The sequence below is a fragment of the Antechinus flavipes genome, chromosome 5 (assembly GCF_016432865.1).
Source record: "Antechinus flavipes isolate AdamAnt ecotype Samford, QLD, Australia chromosome 5, AdamAnt_v2, whole genome shotgun sequence".
Classification (NCBI taxonomy): Eukaryota; Metazoa; Chordata; class Mammalia; order Dasyuromorphia; family Dasyuridae; genus Antechinus; species Antechinus flavipes.
In genome coordinates, this window is record NC_067402.1 from 185,230,662 (window position 1) to 185,253,394 (window position 22,733).

The following is a 22,733-nucleotide window of genomic DNA, read 5'->3' on the forward strand; positions in this document are numbered from 1 at the left end:
TGCTATGGATTCATTTACTAGGTTGGGCCCATACATACACCAGAGAGTAGGATCATTATGGTCCTAACCTTTGCATTGAGAGTGTATCCCTCCCTCCCCTTTTCTCATTCCATACTCATTATGACACTCCATCCTGCTTCTTCTCTCTCTCTCTTTTTTTTCTCTCCTTCCTCTCTCCTCCCTCTCTCTACTTCATTCTTTCAGACACAGCCAAACTTGGAATGCTTCCTGGGGAGTGGCCCTGCTCGTCTTATTCCCCAGCCAAAGGGGGGACTGACTGAAAAAGTGTAAAGATACATACTCAACTGCTAAAGGAGACGGTAGGAAAAGACAGATCACTGAGCTTAGTGAGTTGTCCTGCTGTCTGGGGCCCTGAAAAGGGAGAGAGAATGGGGAGGGGGGGGGTGATCACTAAGTTTTAAGTGGTGGGATGGCAAATTTTGTTCCATTATCCAACGTTCAGGAGAGAAAGATTCACTAAAAGAAGCAACGGAAGGGAGAAAGGCGCAAGAAATCAAGGAGAACTGGGAGTCAAGGAGTGGAGGAAACAGCAAGAGCAAGTGACTATAGGTGGGATGGAGCAAGGATGGACTGATGGGTGTAGGGAAAAAGAAAAAGGAAAAAGAGGAGAGAAAAGAACAGACTAAAGAAACAAGAATAAAAAATCAGAAGAGAGAGATACAGTATGGTAATGATGAAAGAGTGAGAGTTTAAGGACAGGGTGGGAAACGGTATATGAGATGAGACCAGCCAGTGAAAGAGACAGGGATCCCTGAATATCCTGTTGCAGAATTAGATGCTGTTACCTCCTTCCCTTCTCAACTCTCCCTTTTTCCTCCTCTATTAACCTTCCTTACAACTCCACTTTCTCTCCTTCTCCCCACAGACATGCTGCCCTTGGGATCCAAGCTTCTGCTGTGTCTCATTGCACTCTTCATTTCTTCTGGTAAGTCATTCTCCTTTTCATATTCTCTCTAAGGTGTCTCCTTCCAAAGTGTGTGTGTGTGTGTGTGTGTGTGTGTGTGTGTGTGTGTGTGTGTGTGTGTGTAGGGGGCAATATTATCAGGACCTAGTACAAAAATCTGTATCTTTCCTAACTAGGGGAACAGTGAAAGTCTGGAAGGGAAAGTCAGTAATGTGAATATGGCCCTAGCCAGGCAAAAGGTCCATCAAAGGCTGTACATAGCATTATTAGGACAAATAAACAAATATATACACATACACCAAGGAAAAACACCCACTCAAATTTATGTATACCAGAGGAAATAAAACTAAAAGACCGACATAAATACATACACACATAAGTAGAGAGATAACATATACATATAGACACACAAACATTTAAGAGCAAGGACCACACACGTGAAACATATCTATCTATCTACACACACAGACACACATATTATAAAATCCATTTCTTCCTGAATGAAACCTGCATACTCATAAATCCATACCCCTACATACGTACAGTATGCATGAACATATATGCACATTATGTATGCAGAAGGAAAAACTTTTCATAGGAGATTAGTGTAGATATTAATAACTGGGAGTGGACCTCAGATTTATAAACAAGGGTTAGTCCTTGCTTCTCTGCCAGATAAGGTTTATTAAAGAAGAATTTCTTTGGCTGTAAATTCTTCAGAATAGTAAGATGAGAAACAATCTTGACTGGTTATCACTTGATTTATCAGTAAGAGAGAAGGAAATTAATTGTTGGTTGCAATTATCCAAATCCTTTCTTTCTCTCATAGATTGGATTCTGCTAGGAATTAATGGTCAGCGAGGAGGTAAGTGTCCCATTTTGTTCTCAATTCTATGTGGAAATGATGGAGTGGGTTGGTAAGGGTTCAACAGATTGTACCACTGGTAATCAGAGATATTGGTCAATAGTGGGAGAGAGAATTATGTAGACACTAAGATGTTCCTTAGCTCTTGTAATCTCATGTCTTCAACATGACTTCTCTTGCTCTTTCACATATTTGAAGACCCCTTTCTCAGGAATATCTCTGACTCTTCCTCTGCTTTTATCCATTTCTCTTCCATTTTCGATGCATGCAAACTCCTTTTAAGTAAGCATTATTTCTTTCTTTGGTCTTGTATCTCCAGTGCCTAGCACAGTGCTTGGCATATAAAAAATGCTTTATAAAAACTTTTTGATTCATTGATTTTTCAAGGAAAACTGACCAACTGTTTCACACAAAAACCATTGGATTATTACATGAATTTAACAGATGGAGAAACTGAACCACAGAGGTAGAGTAGAAATTTTTTTCAGAGGTATCTTCTCTTTTTGAGGGAAGTGAGGGACTCTAAGTATAGTTACTCTGCAGTAACCCTGCAGAGAATGTCTACTTTTTCAATGTGTTGATTAATTTTGTTGAACTTTTTTTCTTTAAAAAAAAATTTTTTTATTATAAGAGATAACTTTCTGAGAGGGAGAAATACATTTAGAATACTCTAGAATACATTGAGAAATGTAGACTACATAAAAATAAATTATATCAGTAGAACTTTATTTTTTCAAAAAGAAATATTTTCTTACGTATAACAGTGACATAAGTGGTGGCTCATCTGGAAACAACACTGGGAGGTATAGTTCTCTTCTTTAAAGTTTGTAAAACACATACTGTTCAACTCTTTTTCCTTTTCCCCTCTCCCCTTCTCACCTCCTTAGGACACTGAATATAATTATGAAGTAAGATCATTCATTTATTGCTGGAACAACTTAGAAATCATTTAGTTCAATAGGTGAGGAAACCAAAGAACACAAAGGTCAGATGATTTGTCCCATGCCCCAAAGTACTTAGAGCATTTTATACTTTATTAAACTTTCCTCATTTTTGATTTAGCAAGTAGGTCAGAGATCCAGAGAAAAAAAGGAGAAAGGATCCTTTTATTACTGTTAATGAACATATTTGACTCCCTTGATTTACTAAATACAAATCAGTCAATCAATAACAAATCAGGCCTCAATAAAAAGAAAAAAAAAAGAGAAAAAAAAGAGAAGTATTCATTTGTGGTACCCAAGGGTCAGTTCTTCATAGAAGAAGGAAGATGCATATTTCCATAGTGATAATCAGAATTTTAAAAATGAGAAAACGATTGGACAGTGAAAATGGATCTTTGGCAGAGAAGATTTGAAAACTTGGACATTGTATTGAGAACCAATTAAAAAAATAGGTTAATTCAAATATTGAGAGATATAGAGACATGCCTAAAAACACATATTGTGTCTGTTGCTAAGTTTGAATTAGGACTTTCACAATTTCTCTGAGCTCCAACTAATCCATGCCTCTGTTTTTGTGACAGAACAGAAACTTTGTGGAAAAAGTTTACATCTCAATGGTCTACAACTTTGATTATATCCTAAACAGCCCTAAGATTCATTGAACCATTAGTGAATTTCATGGAATGATCTTTAGTCTTTTTGCCTTGCATTTATGTTCCCAATACCTTGGTGCTACTTTTAAAATTTCTATTTTTTTTTTTTTTTTGTACTAGGCATTTAATTTCTTTGGTGTAGTGAACTGCTGGTGTGGAAACACTCTCTACTCAGTTCAGATAAAAAACTCATCCATAAATTATAATTTTTTAAAAGTTTCCAGTTGTTTTTTTGTCTAAGGCAAGATTTGAATCACTGACTCTTTGGCCAATCTTCTATCTGTGCTACTCCACCTCTTGTCTTATACATAGTAAAGGTTTAGTAAATTAAAAAAAAATCAAAATTTTGTTGGATTGAATTGAATTGGTCCCAGTCGAAGTATATTTCCTTTTGCAGTATTAGCAATAATAAGAGAAAAAGAAACGACTCCCTTTTCTTTATTTTATTTTTGTTTCCCACTCTTTTCCCACAACTGTCATATATTTTATTTAGCTATGATCAGTTGAACCAGGAGCCAATACATGAAGTTGAAGGGCTTGCAAAAGGCAATTAAATGCTGACACCTAGTGGGAAGCATCGGTTATGTTATGGTCTCAAGTCAAATTAGTTCCATCAACTTTAAACACTTATTATGTTAGATACTAGTGCTTCAAAGATAAAACATAATTGTTCCTTACCTCAAAGTACTTATAGGCAAGTGAGAAGGGTGAAACATGTATACAAATAACTGTATTACAACTTAAATTATGTGGTGGGAATAGATCACTTCCTGATAGAAGTTCCCATATTGAAGGAAAAATGCGTGTGATTTTAACAAGTTTGTCACAATGCCAAAATTGCTTCAATTTTAAATTAGGAGAAATTTGTAGTAGAAGCAAACATTGTTTACAATTTCAGTTATGTTTTTGTTTGTTTGTTTGCTCCTACTAATAGAAACCATCTTAGAACTTGTCCATTTTTACTTTATATTTCCTTTTTCAATTATGACTCCATAATCTGTCACAAGGAAGTGCTTTTGAGCAGTACCAGGATTTCTCCGGCATTACCACCACTAACACTCTAACAACAGTTGCCAAGAAATAGTCATAGGAACCTTTAGCAAACCATGTCAAATTTTAAACCTATAGGAAACTTTAAAGGTTTAGGTGATGATATTTTTGTACTCCCTTTGTTTATAAGTGACTAAACTAAGGCTCAGAGATCATGTAAGTGACTCACCCAATATTACACAGTAGTTATTAACAGCGCCTGGATTTGAACACATATCTTTATATAACATTCAAATTCATATTCAATTCAATGCTAAATATAAAAAGAACAAAGATCTTAGCATAAAAATTCTTCATTTAATAGACTCTGATGCCAGATATGCAAAACATTATTACTATCAGGTTTCTACTATATATATTTTATATGTAGAATTCTCAAAATTGAAGGGGTATTAAAAGGTTGTCTGGTTCACTCTTTTGTCTTTAGAAATGGTTGTATTTTATCTTTCTCAGACAAGTGGAATCTTTCCTATTTTTAAAAGGCTTTTAAAGCAAATGATACAATCTTTTTAATCAGTTAGCATCTTAAAAGTCAAAACTTTTCTTCATCTGTTTTGCTGATCTCTATCTTTCTCAAGGATTTTTGTAGTTCATAATATCATAGAATTGTAGCTCTAGAAACTAAAAGGATTTTGGAGGGAAGCTGTCTAGTCAATTCCTTTCACATTAACAGATGAGGGAATTGAGGCCCAGGGAGGTTAAGTGTTATAAATGTAGTATGTGTCAAAAGTGGGATTTACAAATCCAGGTTTGTCAATACAAATCAAGTATCTTTTCCATTTGCCATTATCCTTGGGAACTTATCTATTTTTTTAATTACAGCTTTTTATATATAAAACATATGCATAGGTAATTTTTCAACACTGACCCTTGCAAAAAGTTCTGTTTCAACTTTTCCCCTCCTTCCCTCTACTCCCCTCCCCTAGATGGCAGGTAGGGGAACTTATCTATTCTTAATAGCAGCCTTTATGACAATCTGATCACACAACTGGTCACCTCCACTTCAGTCACCTATTATGGAACCAGACAACCATAATAGACAAGCCTTGGACATCATTTTACTTAACTACACCATTTCCAAGAACTGATTTTAAAATTCTGCTCTCTTGCCACATCACTTATCTTTCTACATCTCCCATTTTCTAAGTTGAATTAAAACTACTGTTCATTTATCTCCTGACTTATCCTATTTTGTTATCCATCCCCCATGTGCTATGTACTACTTTGCCTTCATTAGCTAATCTTGATTCTATAGTTTGCCACTTTAATGTTTTATAGCTGTTCTCTTGGAAGCTTAGAGTTCCTATTCTTGGTTAACTTCCAACATCTTATTTTTGTTCCTATTCTGGGGCTACTGAATATTACTGATTTTATTTTATTTTTTTACTTCTTTCTCTCTCTCTCTCTCTTTCTCTCTCTCTCTCTCTCTTCTTCCTCCTCCTCTCTCTCTCCCCCTCCCTGCCAGGAAATTGGGGTTAAGTGACTTGCCCAAGGTCACACAGTTAGGAAGTGTTAAGTGTTTGAAGTCACATTTGAACTCAGGTCCTCCTGACTTCAGGACTGTTACTCTATCCACTGCACTAACTAGCTGCCTTCCTTAGTGTCTTTTAAAACTCAACTCAAGTACTCCTTTCTACAGGAAACCTTCCCAGATCCCCTCAGTTGCTAGTTCTTATTCCCCTAGATTATCTTGTATTCATGTTGTTTCATGTTTACATGTTTTCCCAAATAAAATGTACGTTTCTTAAAGATAGTGATTGTGGAGACAATTAAGGCTTTATGACTTGCCCAGATTCACATAGCTGGTAAGTGTCTGAGGTTGGATTTGAACTCACATCCTCCTTACTCCAGGGTTGCTCTATCCACTATGCTACCTACCCCAAGGATAGTGACTTTTATTTCTACCTCTGCAAGCCTGGTGCCTGAATAAACAGTAGATGCTTAATAAATAAATACATGGCAAATAAATTTATTGATTTCTTTTCTCTCATTTCTCCTGTTACCCTCAACCCCACTTCCTATACCGCACACTTAGAACAAAAGAAGTAGACTTCTACCTCACTGAGGAGGCTGAAGTTATTTAACAAGCTATTTTAATGCCTTTCTCTAGCCCTCAAAACTTCTCAGCATTATTGTCTATTCTTTTGATCACAAAAGACAAAGTTGTTCTATCCTTGAGAAAAGCTAAATCCTTCTACTTGTGTGCTTGTTCTATTCCATTTAGCCTCCACTAGGACCCTTCTTTAGCTGTCATCTTATTTCCTAAACATTAGCTTAAAACCATTCTTTAGTCTTTTTAAGTCTCCCTTCTTTCCCTTTTCTACTTCACTGCCAAACTTCTCACAGGAGTCATCTAAATCCTCTTCTTCTTCATATACCTTTCCCTCTAAGCTTTTGCAAAAAATACATTGCTCTGCTCTTACCTATCTCTTTTGCTGGACCTTCATTCTGTTTTGTGCCCTCTAATTGTAGGTGTCTCACAGGGCTCTATCCTGGGTCCTCTTCTCTTCTTCCTCTATACTATATCACTTGGTAGTCTCATTAGCTCTCGTGACAATTCTCAAATCTATCTATCTTTCCTGAAACTTTGCCTATCTCCAATCTCATTTCTATAGCTGTCTTTTAGACATCTCTAACTGGTGGTCCAGGACATATCTTTAATTCAATATGTCCAAAACAGAATTCATTCTCTTTCCCCATAAGTCCTTCGCTCCTTCTATCTTCCCTATTACTGTGGAGGAAACACCAGTTTTTTAGACTCGCAATCTAGTTATTGTATTCATTCCTCACTATCTCTCACTCCCCATATCTGAGCTGTTGCCAAATCTTCTCAAGTTTACTTTTACAACATCTCTGGAATAATGCCCTTCTCTCCTTGGACGCTGCCACCACTTTGGTGTAAGCCCTCATCAGTTTCCACTGGACTATTGCAATACCCTGCTGGTGCGTCTGCCATATCACCATCCACTCTCCCCAACTCAATAAACTACATTGGATTCCCATCACCTCCTGTATCAAATACAATACAAATACAATATCTTGTCATTCAAAGAGCTTCATAACCTACCCCCTTACTTTTTTTGCACTCTTCATACACCTTGCTGTCCAGCAGGTACTCTTTGATCCAGTCTCTTTGATGTTTCATGAACAAAATATCCCATCCCTTGGCTTCAGGCATTTTTTGTGATTGCCACTTGTTGTTGGAAAGCTCTCCTTCCTCTTTTCTACCTACCAGCTTTCCTAGTTTCCTTTAAGTCCCAACTAAAATCCTGTTTTACATGCAGCCTTTCCCAATTCCTCTTAATTCTAGCTCCTTCTATGTCCTAATTATTGCCTATTTATCCCTTATGTTTTTACATCTCTTTGCTTGTCTCCTCCATTAGATAGTAAGCTTTTGAAGACAGGGACTCTCTTTTGCCTTTTTTTTTTTTTTTTTTTGGCATCTCTAGTGCTTGGCACATAAGTAGTTTAATAAATGTTTATTGGCTGTTAACTGACCAGATGTTTCTTTTTTCCTTTCAACCTACTTTTTTTCTACGCTAAGACCTCCTTATCATCAAGTCCAATGACTGTTTTTCATCCTTATTCTACTTGACTCTTTTGTAGCTTTTTTGCCCTATTTACCATGGTAGTTTTTATTTTGGTGACGCTTACCTCCTTCTACATTCTATTAAAGTTATTTGAATACTCTTTATCTCCCTCATGAACTTCCCTCCAGTTGGCAAACAATTTGTTGAATATCTTGTTGAAGTGAGAACAACTACATTTGGACTTTTCCTAAGCTGATTTTTCCCCATGAAGAAACACAAAGCATGCTCTGAACATTATCTTGGTGATTCTCACCATTCCATAAGGGAGAGTAGATGAGTTCTCATGATCTCCTGTCTTCTGAAGTCCCCAGAGAGGAAATGGTAATAACAACATGTAGGGTTCAAAGTTTAGGTCATTGGGAAAAGGACATAGGGTGGGATCAGGGGCAGAGGTGGAAAATGGAGAATATTAGAACTGTTTGAAGGAATGATTTTAAAAAATTCATCCTTTTTTTTTTTTTTTTTTTTTAAATTCCAGATGAGACAACTCAAGAGACATTTACAGATGATCCTAGTAAGTTTCCTTCTTTTAATGTTCTACTAAGGGTAGACTTGGAGCTGACTTTTGCAAAAGGAAAAGTGAAAGTGGAGAGTATTAGACAATTTAAATACAAGTAAAGCCTCTTTGTCAGATGATGAAGTCGTTTTATTCTGATTATTCTTTCTATTCTATTCAGGTCCTTCCAGGATTTTTTAAATCATTGTTCTTAAGATCTTATTACTTTCTCCCTAGTCCTTTAAGCTTCCTTTTAGACGTTCTTTATTTCTCCTGCTTATTTTCTTTCTCTGAATTTTCCCTCTCCTGTCCCTGTATATTAATCTGACTTGGAATATTTCAGATTTGGTGGTGAATGATCCCCCAACAGATGATACTGGTGAGTTCTAATCTAGTCCTTTAGCAATCTGTATCCTGAGAATAATCATATATTCTTATTACTTACTACCTGGGCTTCTTGGGACACTAGTTCCTCATCTGGAAAATTAAAGAGCTCAGATATATAATCTCCAACATTCTTTCTAGTCCTAGATCTTTCTGCATGAGAGAAGGAAAGGTAATGGAGTACCACAAATGCAAAATGAGAGATAAGGAGAAAATGGCTTTACCTTTAGCTCATGAGGAAGAGAAAACTTAAAAGAAGTTTGATAGCCAATTTGGAAAACAGATATTACTGTCAGTGAGATTTTGCTTTAGTGAATATTCACAGCTAGTTACAGGTAAACTGTAATACCTAACCCCTAGACCTAGTTTTATTTTCTCAGAAAGCTTCCTTAACCTTTACATCCCTATTTTTCCTCTGCTATTACTACAGGTCACTCCATGCTATTCCTTCCCTCTACCCTCATCTCTCATAAGTACTCTTGCTTTTTCTTTTTAGTTCTTGTTGATGTTGTACCTTCCATGGACGATCAGGGTAAGTTTGGCTTTGGAAACCCAGGTACTTCCCCAGAAGTGTGAGAGGAGAATGACTGAAATATATAATGTTTATTATTCAAGTAGATACTATCTTTAACTACACCTACTCTGGATTCAATCTCTCAGAAAAGAATTTATCCCCTTGACCAGAACCTCATTCTAAATTGCTTGATGAAAAGATTAAATACAGGAAACCAAGGCCCAAATGGAGAATTAGAGATCTCTGTATCCCTTTTCTATATTCTGATTTACTCTCAGAACTAGGATGCTCCTGGAAATTCTTCACTCCTAAGCATACTACTTGGAAATCTTTCCAGTGGTGTCCTTTTGAGATATCTCTTTTTGGTATTCTGATCTCTAATTAATCATGGAGCTTTTTGTTCTATCCTTCCTGAGACCCCAAACTCATAACTTTTTTATTCTCTAGTCCAATTCAAATGGTGGCAGAAAAATGGCCATATCTTTTCTTAAGCCATATCCCACAAAGCCTACCTCTATAAGTTCAATAGAAAAAAATTGTATTTTTGTGAATTCCTGTGAAGATATGCAGTTCTACTCAGGATTCCATCTTTTTCTTTGTCTGCATACTCAAATCCCTAGATAAAAGATGTTCCAGTTTCAGGACAGGAAGAAGGATAGATTTAGATTTTTTCCACCTCATCTTGCTGGGATTCATTCATAGCTCATGAACGGTTTTTCTTTGTTTTTATTTTTTGCTGAGGTGATTGGGGTTATGAAGTCACATAGCCAGGAAGTGTTAAGTGTCTGAGGTTAGATTTGAACTCCAGCCCTCCTGACTTCAGGGCTGGTGTTCTATCAACTGAGCCAACTAGCTGCCCCCAGCAGTCTTTAAAGTAGTCTTTTTATAAACTGTAAAGAAAACTAAAAAACTGAATGACATCAAATCTCCCTCCTCTCGAATCACTCCCACCCACATAGCAGTAGCAGAGTGGAAGACAGCAGAAACTAGTAGTAACTAAAACTTTCTGTTTTTTAGCCATCTCCAGTGACAAAAATGCCAGTGCAGGTATGATTGCATCCTTCATACCTCTCTCTGTTACTCTTCTCTTCCTTTGCTGCTGTTGTTTCATGTCTCCTTACTTTTGAGTATACATTCTAGCTCATTGTTTTCAGTTCTTTCCTTAATCAACTTCCTCTAGGACATGTGAAATAAAACCAAGGCCGCTGGCATCTATACACAAATGCATTGAATATGGCATGATGAGCTAGAGAGCCCATAGCTGTCAAGGAGGCAACCATGATTTCAGAAGTATGGCTGAGATTGGATGGCATGAAATCTGATTGGAATATGTCTCTGGAATTAATAGGAAAAGAATAAGGAAAAAAGGTGTGGACAGAATAGTATTGTATACTAAGAGAATAGATTCATATAAAGAAATCCTTGGGTCAGGGACAGTATTAACAGAAAAAAGATTTAGGTGAAGGTGTAAAAAAGCAGAAATAACAGGGATATTATCCTCAGAACATATTATTGACAACCTGGACAGAAAAAGGAAATAGGTGAAGAGTTCAGAAAAAGAAACAGAAATCTGAATCGGCAGACAACAAAGTAGAAATTGGGAAAATTTGTTATCCAGACATTTTTTGGAGTTCCCTCATTCCCTAAAAGGCAAAGCAATTAATGATTTCTTGACTTAACTTAATTTCCTCCTTTAAAAGGTAGAGTAATTAATGAGGGAAGTTCCTTTTTAAGAATTGATACTCATCAAAAGGGAGAACTGGTTGCTGGGATGAAATGTATAGAAAATTTAAAGGGTAGGAAGGAGGAAGGAAGTCACAGAATTTGAGCTGGAAGAGACCTCTCAGAACATGTAATCTAACTCATATCACAAAAAAATTTTCTTGAAGTGACCCTAACAAGTGATCAGTTTTCTTTTAATTGAAGCTTTTTATTTTCAAAACATATGCAAGAATAATTTTTCACCACCGACCCTTACAAAACCTTGTATTCCAATCTTACCCCTCCCCTCCTTTACCCTCACCCTCCTCTCCCAGATGGCAAACTAATCCAATGTATGTTAAACATGGTAAAAAATATATGTAAATACAAAATAAGCCTATGTATTTATATAACTATCTTGCTGCACAAGAAGAATCAGATCAAAAAGGAAAAAAATGAAAAAGAAAATGAAATTCAGGCAAACAACAACAAAAGAAGTGAAAATGCTATGTTGTGATCTACACTCAGTTCCCATAGTTCTCTCATGAGGTGTAGATAGTTCTCATCATCACAAGATTATTGGAACTGGTCTGAATCATCTCACTGTTGAGAAGAGCCACATCCAACAGAATTGATCATCATGTAATCTTGCTGTGGCTGTGTACAATGAAATCCAGGTTCTACTCATTTCACTTAGCATCAGTTCATGTAACTCTCTCCAGACCTCTCTAAAGTCATCCTGAGATCAATCCATTTTTTAAAAGCTCTAGTGAGTAGAATTCATTTGTCCCTAAGGAAGATCTTTCTGACTTTGGAGAGGTTTTTTGACTTTATTGGGGAGTTTTTTTCCTATCAGTTTTGAAACTATCTCTTTTTATCTTCCACCTATTGCTACTTTTCCTACTTTTCTCTATATGTAAATCTGACCAGGAGCGAGTATGGTGATAATATCACTTTCCTAGACCTGGAAACTATTCAGAGTTCACATGTGTTTTTATGGCTGCCATATCATTCACAGTGTTAGTTCACAATGAATTTGTAGTTCATAAAAATCACATGAATGGTCTTGTCAGGTCAATGATTATCTGCTCATGCTGCTCACATCTTGTATTTGTGAACCCAAGTGTAAAACTTCCCATTCATCTCATATTTCATTCTTTTGATTCTTCTTAAATGTCTAACCTGCCAAAGTCCTTTTGGATCCAAAAATGTATCATATGGTGTATTAGCTATCCTGAGTTTTGTGCCATCAATAGATTTGATAGGTATGGTATATATGTTTCTGTCTCGGGCAATGATAGCAATGTTCAACAGCATGGGGCAAGTATAAATTCCTAGAGGAATCCACAGGAAATGCCCTTCCACAATGAGACTGAATGCTTAATGGATTTTCTTTGGATTTGGACATTCAACCAGTTTCAACTCTACTTAACTGTGGAATATATCACTCAATATTATCTGTGAGTATAGCATGAGAGGCTAAAATATTTTGCTAAAATATAAGTAAATAATATCTTGTATACATATGCTATCTTAGAATTTGTGGTAAGAAAGAAGAGGAGAACTAGGTATAGTCTAAAATACCCCTTAGATTTTGGGACAGGATATTTCTAAGGCTTCACAAAAAAATATGCCATGGATTACAATACCACAAGAAAAATTAACCCAGAGTGCATAAAAAGCATTTAAGAACACAATTCTTAAACCAGACTAAAGTAATTTTGATGAGAGAGAAAAGTGGAAGCTATCTAAAGGATTAATATTCATTTATAAGGAGCTCATTGATCAACTTGGATGCTAAAAATGTACAGGAGATGGAAGCAAGGGAAAGTAATAGAGAATTAATTAATGCAAAAATGGTCTAAGAATATTTTCAGGTATTTTTAAAAATCAGAAAGCTAAAGCTGTCAAGAAAAGTAAAGGTAGAAACAAAGTTTTTTTTTTAAATCAGAGGAAAGAAAGGGATTAAAGAAGGGGTAAGATTGCTATTTTGTGTGAACGAAAGGTGATAGAAAGGGGGATGATGCTTAATTATTACTTTGCTTTTATTTTCTTCAACAAGGAAAATAATATTTGGAGTGGAAAGGACAGGAAAAAAAAACTAGTTACAGAGAGTAGATAACTAAGATAATTAGTGAGAGATTAAGAATCAATTACGATTAAGATTAATTTTCTCAAATTAAGTTACTATTCAGAGATGAACTTTATCTGAGAATATTATTGAATAATTGGTAGGTGTCATTGCTGGATTGTTTGTCAGTGGTCTTTGAAAATATTGTGGAGAAAGATGACACCATTTCACTGGTTTGGAAAATAGCAAGAGTTGTTTAAATTTCAAAAAAAAAAAATGTAAATTATAGGCCAGTGATCTTGATCTTGATTCTTGGAAAAATTCCAGAATGAATTATTAAACAGATAGGGAGCATGTAGAAAGGAAATAGTGATCTCAAAAGCTAGCAAGGTTTCATCAAGAAAAAAATCATGGTATTGACTTCATTTCTCTTCCTTCCTTCCTTCCTTCTTTCCTTCCTTCCTTCCTTCCTTCCTTCCTTCCTTCCTTCCTTCCTTCTTTCCTTCCTTCCTTCCTCCCTTCCTTCCTTCCTTCCTCTTTGCCTTCCTTCCTTTCTTTTTTCTTTTCTTTTTTTTTTTTTTAAAACAGGAATACTTCACTGGTATAGGCAGCATGACATAGAGGATACAATGAAAGGCTTAGGATCAGGAAAATCTGGATTCAGATTCTATTTCTAATATGTAATACCAAGTCTTCAGCACTTCTGGGTTTTTGGTAACTACTTGGGATTATGAAAGACGAAAGGAATTCCCACATGAAAATTTTTCTTCATCAACTAATTGAAAATCTTTTCAGTATTTGCAGGCTAGCATGAGAGATCATGATAATACTATAGCAAAATGGCAAAATCATTCATACTATTCTCATTGACAAGATGCAGAGATGTTGGGTTGATGATAAGATAAATAGATATGGAAATAATTCAATGGCCAGATCCAAAGAATAGCTATTAATCATTAAATCTTATTGTGGAAGGAGTTCTGCCATGGTCAAGGAGGGAGGAAGAAAGGGAAAAAGAGGGGGGGGGGTGAGGGGAGGAGAGGGAGACAGAGAATGAGATTAGCTTCTTCTTTCTATGTTATTTGTTTATTTGTTTTTTCATGCTTCAGAGGAAAAGGCAGGAACTGCTATAATCTGAATATTGAGACATCCATAGGAAAAGGAACACCTAAGGGATTGTGATCTCTTTAATTTGAGACAGGAAGATAGGATACCAAACACTGTCTTCCCTGCATCCCCCAAAGAAAATACTGTGCAGACTACATCATCTGAGCTGTCTTTGTCCAAATCTTTACTTAATTTCTTGGCTATGTCTCTTTTCTGAAGTCATCCTTTTGTATTGGGCTCTCCTGTAGAGTGCCGGGAGGAGCAGTTTCCCTGTACACGCCTGTACTCAGTGCATCGGCCAGTGAAACAGTGTATCCATCAACTATGCATCGTCAAGTAAGAGAGCCCAGAACCCTCAGGATCAATTTTCTGGGATGGCATATGTATCTCCCGGGCACTGGGAATCCTAGAGATTTTTTTTTTTTTGAAAGTTTAAGGAAAAGAAAGAATCTTGGAGCACTTAACTGGAGGAAGTAGACACAAGGCACTTTGGTTAAGGAGGAGATTCCTGGTAGTGAAAATCGGTTATCTGGTGGGATAAGGTTGAAGTCAGGTACAATATCAGGTAAAGGACAGCATAGTGAAAAGCTCCCAGGCAATTTGCAAGTTTGACTACTTATTGAAGGAGAGTTTTTTTTTTTTTTTTTTTTTTTTGGTGCATCTCCTAAACAGAAGCAGGATAACTCTGGGGAATCCAAGGCTTGCATGTTTGTGTGTGGAGAATGGGGTTGAACTTCCTGGGTGGAAATTGAACCTGGGGCTTGGAAAGAACCACATACTCTGAGATAAACCTGGCCCTGTTTTCCTTCTTAATGAGTGTCTTTGTCTTTTTCCTTTCCATCTTTTGGTTTCTCTGGATGTTGACAGTGTCCGCCGGATGTATATCATCAATAAGGAAATCTGTACCAGACTCATCTGTAAAGAACATGAAGTTATGAAAGGTAATATAAGGACCAAGGGTTGGAAGAAAGGAATAAAAGTGTTTTGAGCCCTTATTATAGGAAGCACAAATTCTTTGCCAAAATCCAGTAAGATAGATTTCCTTCCACAGAATACTGCCAAAGGTTAGTACTATTAATAGCCCTAACTCATATTTTTGTTATCTTTCTTTCAGAAACTCATATGACCTAAAGGGTCCAAGTATCCTTAGGTTATTTTTTTCACTCATGACTAAATGTCCATTAAGGAAGCTTGGGACCATGTATGCATGATACCTTCTAATATATTGAAAGAGACTCCTTGTAAACATTTAATTTACAGTGTCACTGAGGAAAGTCCTTTATTTTAAAAAAGAGAAACAAAATTGAAATTATAGAATCATTAATAAGAGTAATGAGGTATTACAGTAGATAGAACTCTAGGTCTAGAATCAGGAAGACCTAATTCAAATTTAGCCTCAGACACTTAATAGCTGTGTGACTCTAGACAAATCACTTAAACTCTGTCTACTTCTGTTTCTTCACTTGTAAAATGGGGATAATAACAGTACCTACCTCATTGGGGTTATTGTGAGGATCAAAGGGGATAATAACTACAAAGTGCTTAGCACAGTACCTGAAACATAGTTAAGTGCTATCTAAATATGTTAAGTGTTATGTAAATATGAGCTATCGTTGTTATTATTGTTAGTCCTAAATATTTATGCTAGTCCCCAGAGACCTATTTCCTGAACATGAGGACTTCTCTGACAGAGGCACAACTAGCCTGAAGCCCATTGTTCCTTAAATGGGAAAGAGGAGGTTCAGATGATAGTCTTCTCTCTTTTTCCCCTTCCTCCAATGATCATGCCTCTGAAGAGCAGGCACTGAATCCCCTATTTTGTCAGGCTAGAAAAATTTAAATTTTGGTACCATCTTTATGGAGACAGATGATGGCCAAAATATCCCCTGAGTTCAGTCTCAGATTGCTACTGCTCTTTTCTCTACCTTCAGTCTCTTTATACCTAGAAACTTCATTTATCACCATGCCCAAACATTTTATTTTCTCCATTTCCTAAAATGGTAAAGAGAGAGAAAGAGCAAAGATCCTAATCCTCCCAACATTTATAGTGTTTTCTTTTAGTTCAGAACTGTGATATGCAAGTAGACAACTTATTAGTCACTTAAAGACTTAGAGATTTCTTTGGCATTAGAAGTTAAATGATTTGTTCAGATCCTATAACCAGTATGGGTCAGTTCTTCCTGACCTAATCACTATCCACATCACTTTCCCTATAAGATGTTAAGATTTTCAAAATGCTCAGAATGACTGTGAGTTACATAGTTTAAATTTTATTCTCTTTATTTTACTGATGAGGAAAGTGAAGTTCAGAGAAATTAATTGATTTACTTTGTAAATGACAGAGCAAGGATATCACATCAGGTCTTATTAATACAAATCCAATGTCTTTCTTTTGTAGCCTACTGCCTTTCCATTCCAATAATTAGAAACCCCCCCACAAATATCCACTAATACATGCTTTATTCACGTTTCCTTGATTCTTTCCCTTTTAAAGGAGAGATAGTGAGATTCAAGAAACCAGTGGGGACATAGAAGGTAAAGAAAAGATTTTAGCACAGTCTAGATTTATCCAGTCAGAATCACTGAATGGAAAAGAGGAGGTGCTATTTGGCACTTTGATTTCTTGTCTTAAAACTTCCACACAAAGATTTCAGGACTTTTTGGGTGGAGTTGAGCTACCTAGTCCTTCATTAAGGCAATGTGCTTTACGGATTTAATATTCATCCATTCATCAAATATTTATTAAATGCTCTTTGCACCATGCTGCCTGTGATTCACTAGCCTTTCAAGGGGGCATTTACTAGAGTCCAAGGTGAAGAAGGCAGATTTGTTATTATGATAGGGAGATCTCACTGAAGAACAACATGGTCAAAGACCTAAAATGAAAACCATTATTTTAGAAAACAGGGAAATTGAGGCAAGGTAGCTGCTGTAATCCATTGCATAGTAAGTCAGATATAGAATTGAGAATAGCACTTAAAGGAGTCTTGGGCTCCCACTGTGGCAATTAAGTTACTAGACTTTCTGTTTTGTTTGGTCTGTAGAATGTCATGGGTGAAAGGTAGAGAGGTTTTAGAAAGACTAGAAGATTGGAATTTTATGCCTTTCAATTTGAGCATTTACACATAGGATATTAGCAAAGGCTACTAATCAGGCTTGATTGGTTATTTTGTTGATGCTCTAAACTTAAGAAAGTGGTGGAGAAAATGTTAATAGAGCAGATTAAACTGAAAAGTGTGTTGGGCATTTCCGGAGAGCTGATAGTTAAATATTTCCCAGAACACTCTTGCCTAAGACCATTCACTGTGTGAACAAAGATGCCTTTCATCTCCTCTGTGTTTAGCTCTACACAGTGATTGTGGGTAGGGTTAGCACCACAGACCCGGCCTCATCTGACTCAGCAGCTGCTTAGTCTCTGTACCACATAGTGAACTTTGCAGAAAACTTGATATATGCTCCCATTAGCTCTGTGCAAATTACCTGCAAGCACAGCACCTTAAAACTGAAGATAGGGCATGGGGATTCTTGACTTCTTATCCCAGTGTTTCCAAGGAGGCATCTCTCTTGAGCTTTGCACACAGCCAGTACTTTAATCAATAATTGTTGGTTGCTTGACAATCTCTCAGTTTCTAGAATGGAAAGGCTCAATATTAGGACCATGATTGGGAGCTAGAAGGTAAAAGTAGAGTTTTTGTTATTGTTGTTGTTTTCTTTGGACTCAAGCCTTATTCCTTTCCTTGTTTTTATTAATCTTCCATTCTTTCTTTCCTCTCCAGATGAACTTTGTCGTCAGATAGCTGGTCTTCCTCCAAGACGTCTCCAACGTTCCAACTACTTCCGTCTCCCCGTTTGTGAAGATGTGGAGCTGCAGAGGCCCAATGGCCTGTGATCATGAAGGAAGAAGAATGGAAAGGGGGAGGGGGAAGAGGGGAGAAAAAAAGAGCCATTTATTTCCTAGGTCAGCTCATCACAGACATCTTGATGTCTTTATCTGGTTCCTCTGCTCTTTCCCATGGCCTCTGTCCCAAACTGCCAGTGTTGAGCTCTTTCCTCAACACTTCAAGGGGGTACTGCCAATTTGTGACATCACTGTATAATAGGGATACCTAAGGACTATATAGGTGACCTAGATTCCAGGAAGGTGGGGAGTCAAGTAGATAACATATAGGGAGAGAGTTTATTCTTGGCAATCTAGAGAATTTCACATAACATCCTGCTTTCAAAGAATCCTAGAAACATTGCTTCCTCTGTTAACTCCCCTTTATCTAGATATCCCTCCCTACTCTTCTTTTGACTTGACTATAGTACTAGTTAAATTTTTAACTTGCCTACTAAAACCTTTCTGTTTTATGGAAAATTATGGTGCTTTAAAAAATGTGTTGTCCTCAGAAAGCCATAGTTCCTCTGAGAATATTTAAAGGACATTAAAACAAACAAACAAACAAACTTATATAGGGATCTGAGGAACAAACCAAGTAAGGGACTAAGATCTTTTTCCTAGAATCTTATCTGGCAATGCAGCTGGAAGCTGAGTATCATTTATTGACTAATTCATTTACTCATTAGTTCATTCAGTCAAACATTTAATGATTATTTTGTTGACTTTTCATATGACAAGGAATCCCATTAATCTAAAGAGCTCTATAATTGGAATAGGTAAGTCATTCCTAATTATCAGGAAATAAGCTCTTTGTCTTTGTTGACCCATTTTCATGACCTGCACCAATCTACGAGGAAGCATGTAAGGAATGTAGATTTTTAGCCCATGGAGAAGATTTGGGATGTTTAGTCTACAAATACTGTGATTAGTTTGGAGAAAATAAAATGTTAATATTGAAACAGAAAGGAGTAGAAGTTAGGACAATCTGGAAAAATAGAACAGGAATGAGATCCTGAAGTGATCCATTCCAGTAAAGAAAGTAAATATTGTGTCATGGTAGAAAAATAATTTCCCAAAGAAAATCCTAGAGGAATACTTTGGAGGTTTTGTATAATCCAAGAAGGAAAAGGCTTATCAATGGAGAGTCACTGATAAATTCCATAGAGAAAATACCAGATAAAATAACTCAGAAGGATTTTTTTTGGTTGTGTTAAAATATTCTATTATTAAAAGGATTGGGAAATAGGTCATTGTATTGGCTAAGGAGTAGGATGTAGGCAAACTGGAACATCATCTACAAGATAAATTTATAATACTGGGTTAAATGTAATGAATTTCTATCATTGCAGGTCATGTTGCTTTCACCCTCTTGTCCAATTCTTAAAAATATATAAATCATGAATTGTTCCATAGACAAGCATTTGTATTTGGGCTTGGAAAAGAGCTGAATTACATTGGACAGATATTGCATTTCTTGGAATGATTAGTTTAATATAGTGGAACACATGAACTAAAATTTTAAGAGACCTGTTTCTAATCTTGTATCTCCAAGGAGTTGGCTGATCATAGAAAAATCATCACTAACCCTAATTTTTGTCCTCTGCAAAATGAAAGAGTTGGAAATCCCTCCCTCCCAATTCTATGATTCTATAGGTTATATTTTTAGTATTAATCTCTATTAGGACCTAGATACCAGAACCTTTTCTGACTCAAAAAAAAAAAATGGCTGTCTTCTGTTATTTGGAGACAAATTCACTCTGTATTAGGACAAATAGTCTACTATGTAAAAGGGCAGATTCTGGCCACATAAGAACTAAGTTGTTATTTCAAAGAATCTTTCTGGTTAAGGAGATGATTTCATTTATTTCTAGAGAATAGAACTATGTTCTGTCAACCAATAAGCTGTTGGAAATCATCATTTAAAGATTAAGATACTTTGCTATTGTGACATATTACATGCCTTAATGTTAAACAGTCTTATTCACTTAAAAAAAAAAAAAAAGCAGCAGAATGGGAATTGATATGGCTCTGAAGAACAGTTTGACGGGATTTTGCACAATTAATTTAGCTGGTGAGATGCTTACCTGAAATTCTGCTTTTCATTTGCTCTGTTCAATGCATCCTGTAGGGTTGAATGTAGGCACACATATAGACAAACATATTAATTATATTTTTAAAACACTATATAGCAACTTCGTGGGTACAAAATTTCTGAGAATCCTTTCTAGCACTTGAACCTCTTATTATATGCAGGACTATAAATTTTATTTCTCTAGTGAAGGAACCTTAATCCTGGCATTATGTATAATGGATAAGAAAATCATGAAAAGAAATATCATTTCCCTCATACTGGAAAGTAATCTATTGTCTCATTATTTCCTGCCTTATTTTCTTATTATGCTGAATAGATAAGATTTAGCTGTGCTCTGTTTCCACAATTCAGCTGTATCTCTGGTTCTACTCCTCTGTTTTAAATGGTTTTCTTTAGGCTGGCCCATATTATTTCCTAGCAGACAGGTATTTCCACCTCCAAATCTTTGCCATTTCTCCTCTAATTACTTCCTTCCTCTTTATGCTTTTGCAAATGCCATCCTTTCTGGATCACATCACACCATCCCTTTTTGTTGTTGACCTACTCAACAATCTCCAATAAACTTCACAGGGTGAAGATTTCGATCTGTTTGTTGAATAATGTTCATTAAGTGCCTTACCATGAACCAGGCACCGTGCTAAGTGCTGGGGATACAAAGAAAGTCAAAGACAGTATCTGTCTTTGAGAAGCTCATTTTCTAACAGAGACAACAAACAAACAACTATGTACAAACACCCTAGGAATACAGGACAAATAGGAAATGATTGACAGAGGGAAGGCACTAGAATTAAGAGGGATTAGGAAAAGTTTCCTGTAGAAGTTAGGATTTTTGCTGGGATTTGAAACAAGCCAGGGAAGCCAGGAGGTGAAGGAGGGACCAGCCATGAAGGAAATTTCAATGAAAATTTCTGGAGCCAAGAGATGGAGGATCTTGATTGAGGAACAATAAAGTGACCAGTGTCATTGGATCCAAGTAGAAATTGAGGGAAGAGGTTAAAATTATAAGATGAAAGAAGATTGGAAAGTGGATGAAGGAGAGGGAGTTAGGTTGTGAAGGGTTTTGCATACCAAAGACAAGATTTTATTTTAGATCTTGGAAGTAATAGGGAGTCATTTAAATTTATTGGGTAGGGAGGATGATACGTTTGGACCTGCATTTTTAGGAAAATGACCAGCGACTTAATGGCGGATATACTGGAATGGAGAAAGATGTGTCAGGTAGATCAAATAGCAGGTTATTGCCATAGTCCAAGCACAAATTGATGAGGGTTTGCCCCAGCATGATGGCAATGTCAGAGAAGAAAAGCGGGTATTTCACTCTTCTCATAACTTTGCAACCTCTGTTTTTGGTACTGTTTTAATTTCCCATTACCTCACCCTCTGCAACACTCTCTCCCGCTTCCTGATTTCCATGGGAGAAAATCAGAATATGTCAGCAGTTTTACTCATCCTTGTAAAGCTCTCTAATTCTTTTCTTAATTCTTCTATAATCTGATCCCAGGCAAAATTTTGAAATGGGCAAAATATTCCTTCTTCCTTCCTACCTCATTTTTCCTTTATTAGTTCTTACAATCAGTTACTGAAACTGCCTTTCCCCTTAGATTTCTGTACACCTTAAGAGCTAAAGATTTTCATCCCCTTCCCCTCTTACTACTCAGAGATAGAATCTGATGAACTCATTGGCATTAATGTGTTAAAGAGTGAAATGCTGAAACTATACCTTTTTAGAGATCTTTAGTTTTTAATAAAAGATGATTTGTAGGTCAAATGGTTGAAATTTTAGTTGGGGGACTGTTAGATGTCAGCTTGGTGCTGGGAGATTTTTTTTTTTTTTTTTTTTGGTTAGGGGGAAAGAAATGATACTTTTCTGCAATGATGCTTTCTGAGTATCCTTGATAGCAAACTCCAAAGTCACCTATTTTGCCTAAGTAAGTTCTGTCATCTTGTTTTGTTCTAAATCTAACCCCCTCCTTATCGGTTAGATTTTTAAGGGGTTTTCCTTATGCATTGCAATTCAAACCTGAAGTCTCCTATCTTGACTAAAAGCAGTGGAGCTTTATTTTGATGAAATGTCTTTGAAAATCACTCCTGCCACAGCTTCTAAAACTCCTACTGTCTTGCACAGAGCTCTGGTTGTGGTCCTTTTGATCTGAGGAAGATAAACAAGTTCCAGCTGCCTTCACCACTGAGCCTGTCTTTTGATGCCTTTAAGCCACAGAAAATACTGGCCACAAGCTCCTCCTCCTCACTCCCTTGCCCCTAGGTACTGAAGGTTACAACTAGTTTTCTAATCATATTCTCTGTACCTAGACAGAGCAGACAACTGCTCCCCACTTCTGTGACCCTTCTCCACTCCAGTGAAATAGCTGTGGCTGAATGAAGGGAGGGAGTTTAAGAAAAATAAGAAAAAAGGAAAAAAAGTGCCCTGATCTTGTAGTATAAGAAAGTGAAGAAGGCAGGAAAG

At 36.5% G+C, this 22,733-nt stretch overlaps 1 protein-coding gene across 3 annotated transcripts; it reads left to right on the top strand.

Annotated features, from left to right (window-relative positions):
* The first annotated feature begins 211 nt into the window (after window positions 1-211).
* On the top strand, window positions 212-20,853 carry MFAP5 (microfibril associated protein 5). Of its 3 annotated transcripts, none has more exons than XM_052000604.1 (10): window positions 212-320; window positions 887-946; window positions 1,755-1,790; window positions 8,503-8,538; window positions 8,864-8,899; window positions 9,401-9,436; window positions 10,436-10,465; window positions 14,546-14,633; window positions 15,165-15,238; window positions 18,074-20,853. In XM_052000604.1, exons 2-10 carry the CDS (start codon window positions 889-891, stop codon window positions 18,184-18,186), a joined length of 507 nt encoding a protein of 168 aa, XP_051856564.1. In that variant the 5' UTR covers window positions 212-320; window positions 887-888; the 3' UTR covers window positions 18,187-20,853. The 3 variants fall into 3 exon arrangements, with proteins under 3 accessions (XP_051856564.1, XP_051856562.1, XP_051856563.1); XM_052000602.1 differs by having other exon boundaries at window positions 215-347; XM_052000603.1 differs by lacking the exon at window positions 212-320 and adding an exon at window positions 407-570.
* The last annotated feature ends 1,880 nt before the right edge of the window (window positions 20,854-22,733 follow it).

Excerpts from the sequence above, each read along its gene's own strand:
- MFAP5 (XM_052000604.1), top strand. The coding sequence starts at position 889 with ATGCTGCCCTTGGGATCCAAGCTTCTGCTGTGTCTCATTGCACTCTTC. Across the intron at positions 947-1,754 it reads TGCACTCTTCATTTCTTCTG|ATTGGATTCTGCTAGGAATT; the intron begins GTAAGTCATTCT and ends TTTCTCTCATAG. Across the intron at positions 15,239-18,073 it reads AGAACATGAAGTTATGAAAG|ATGAACTTTGTCGTCAGATA; the intron begins GTAATATAAGGA and ends TTTCCTCTCCAG.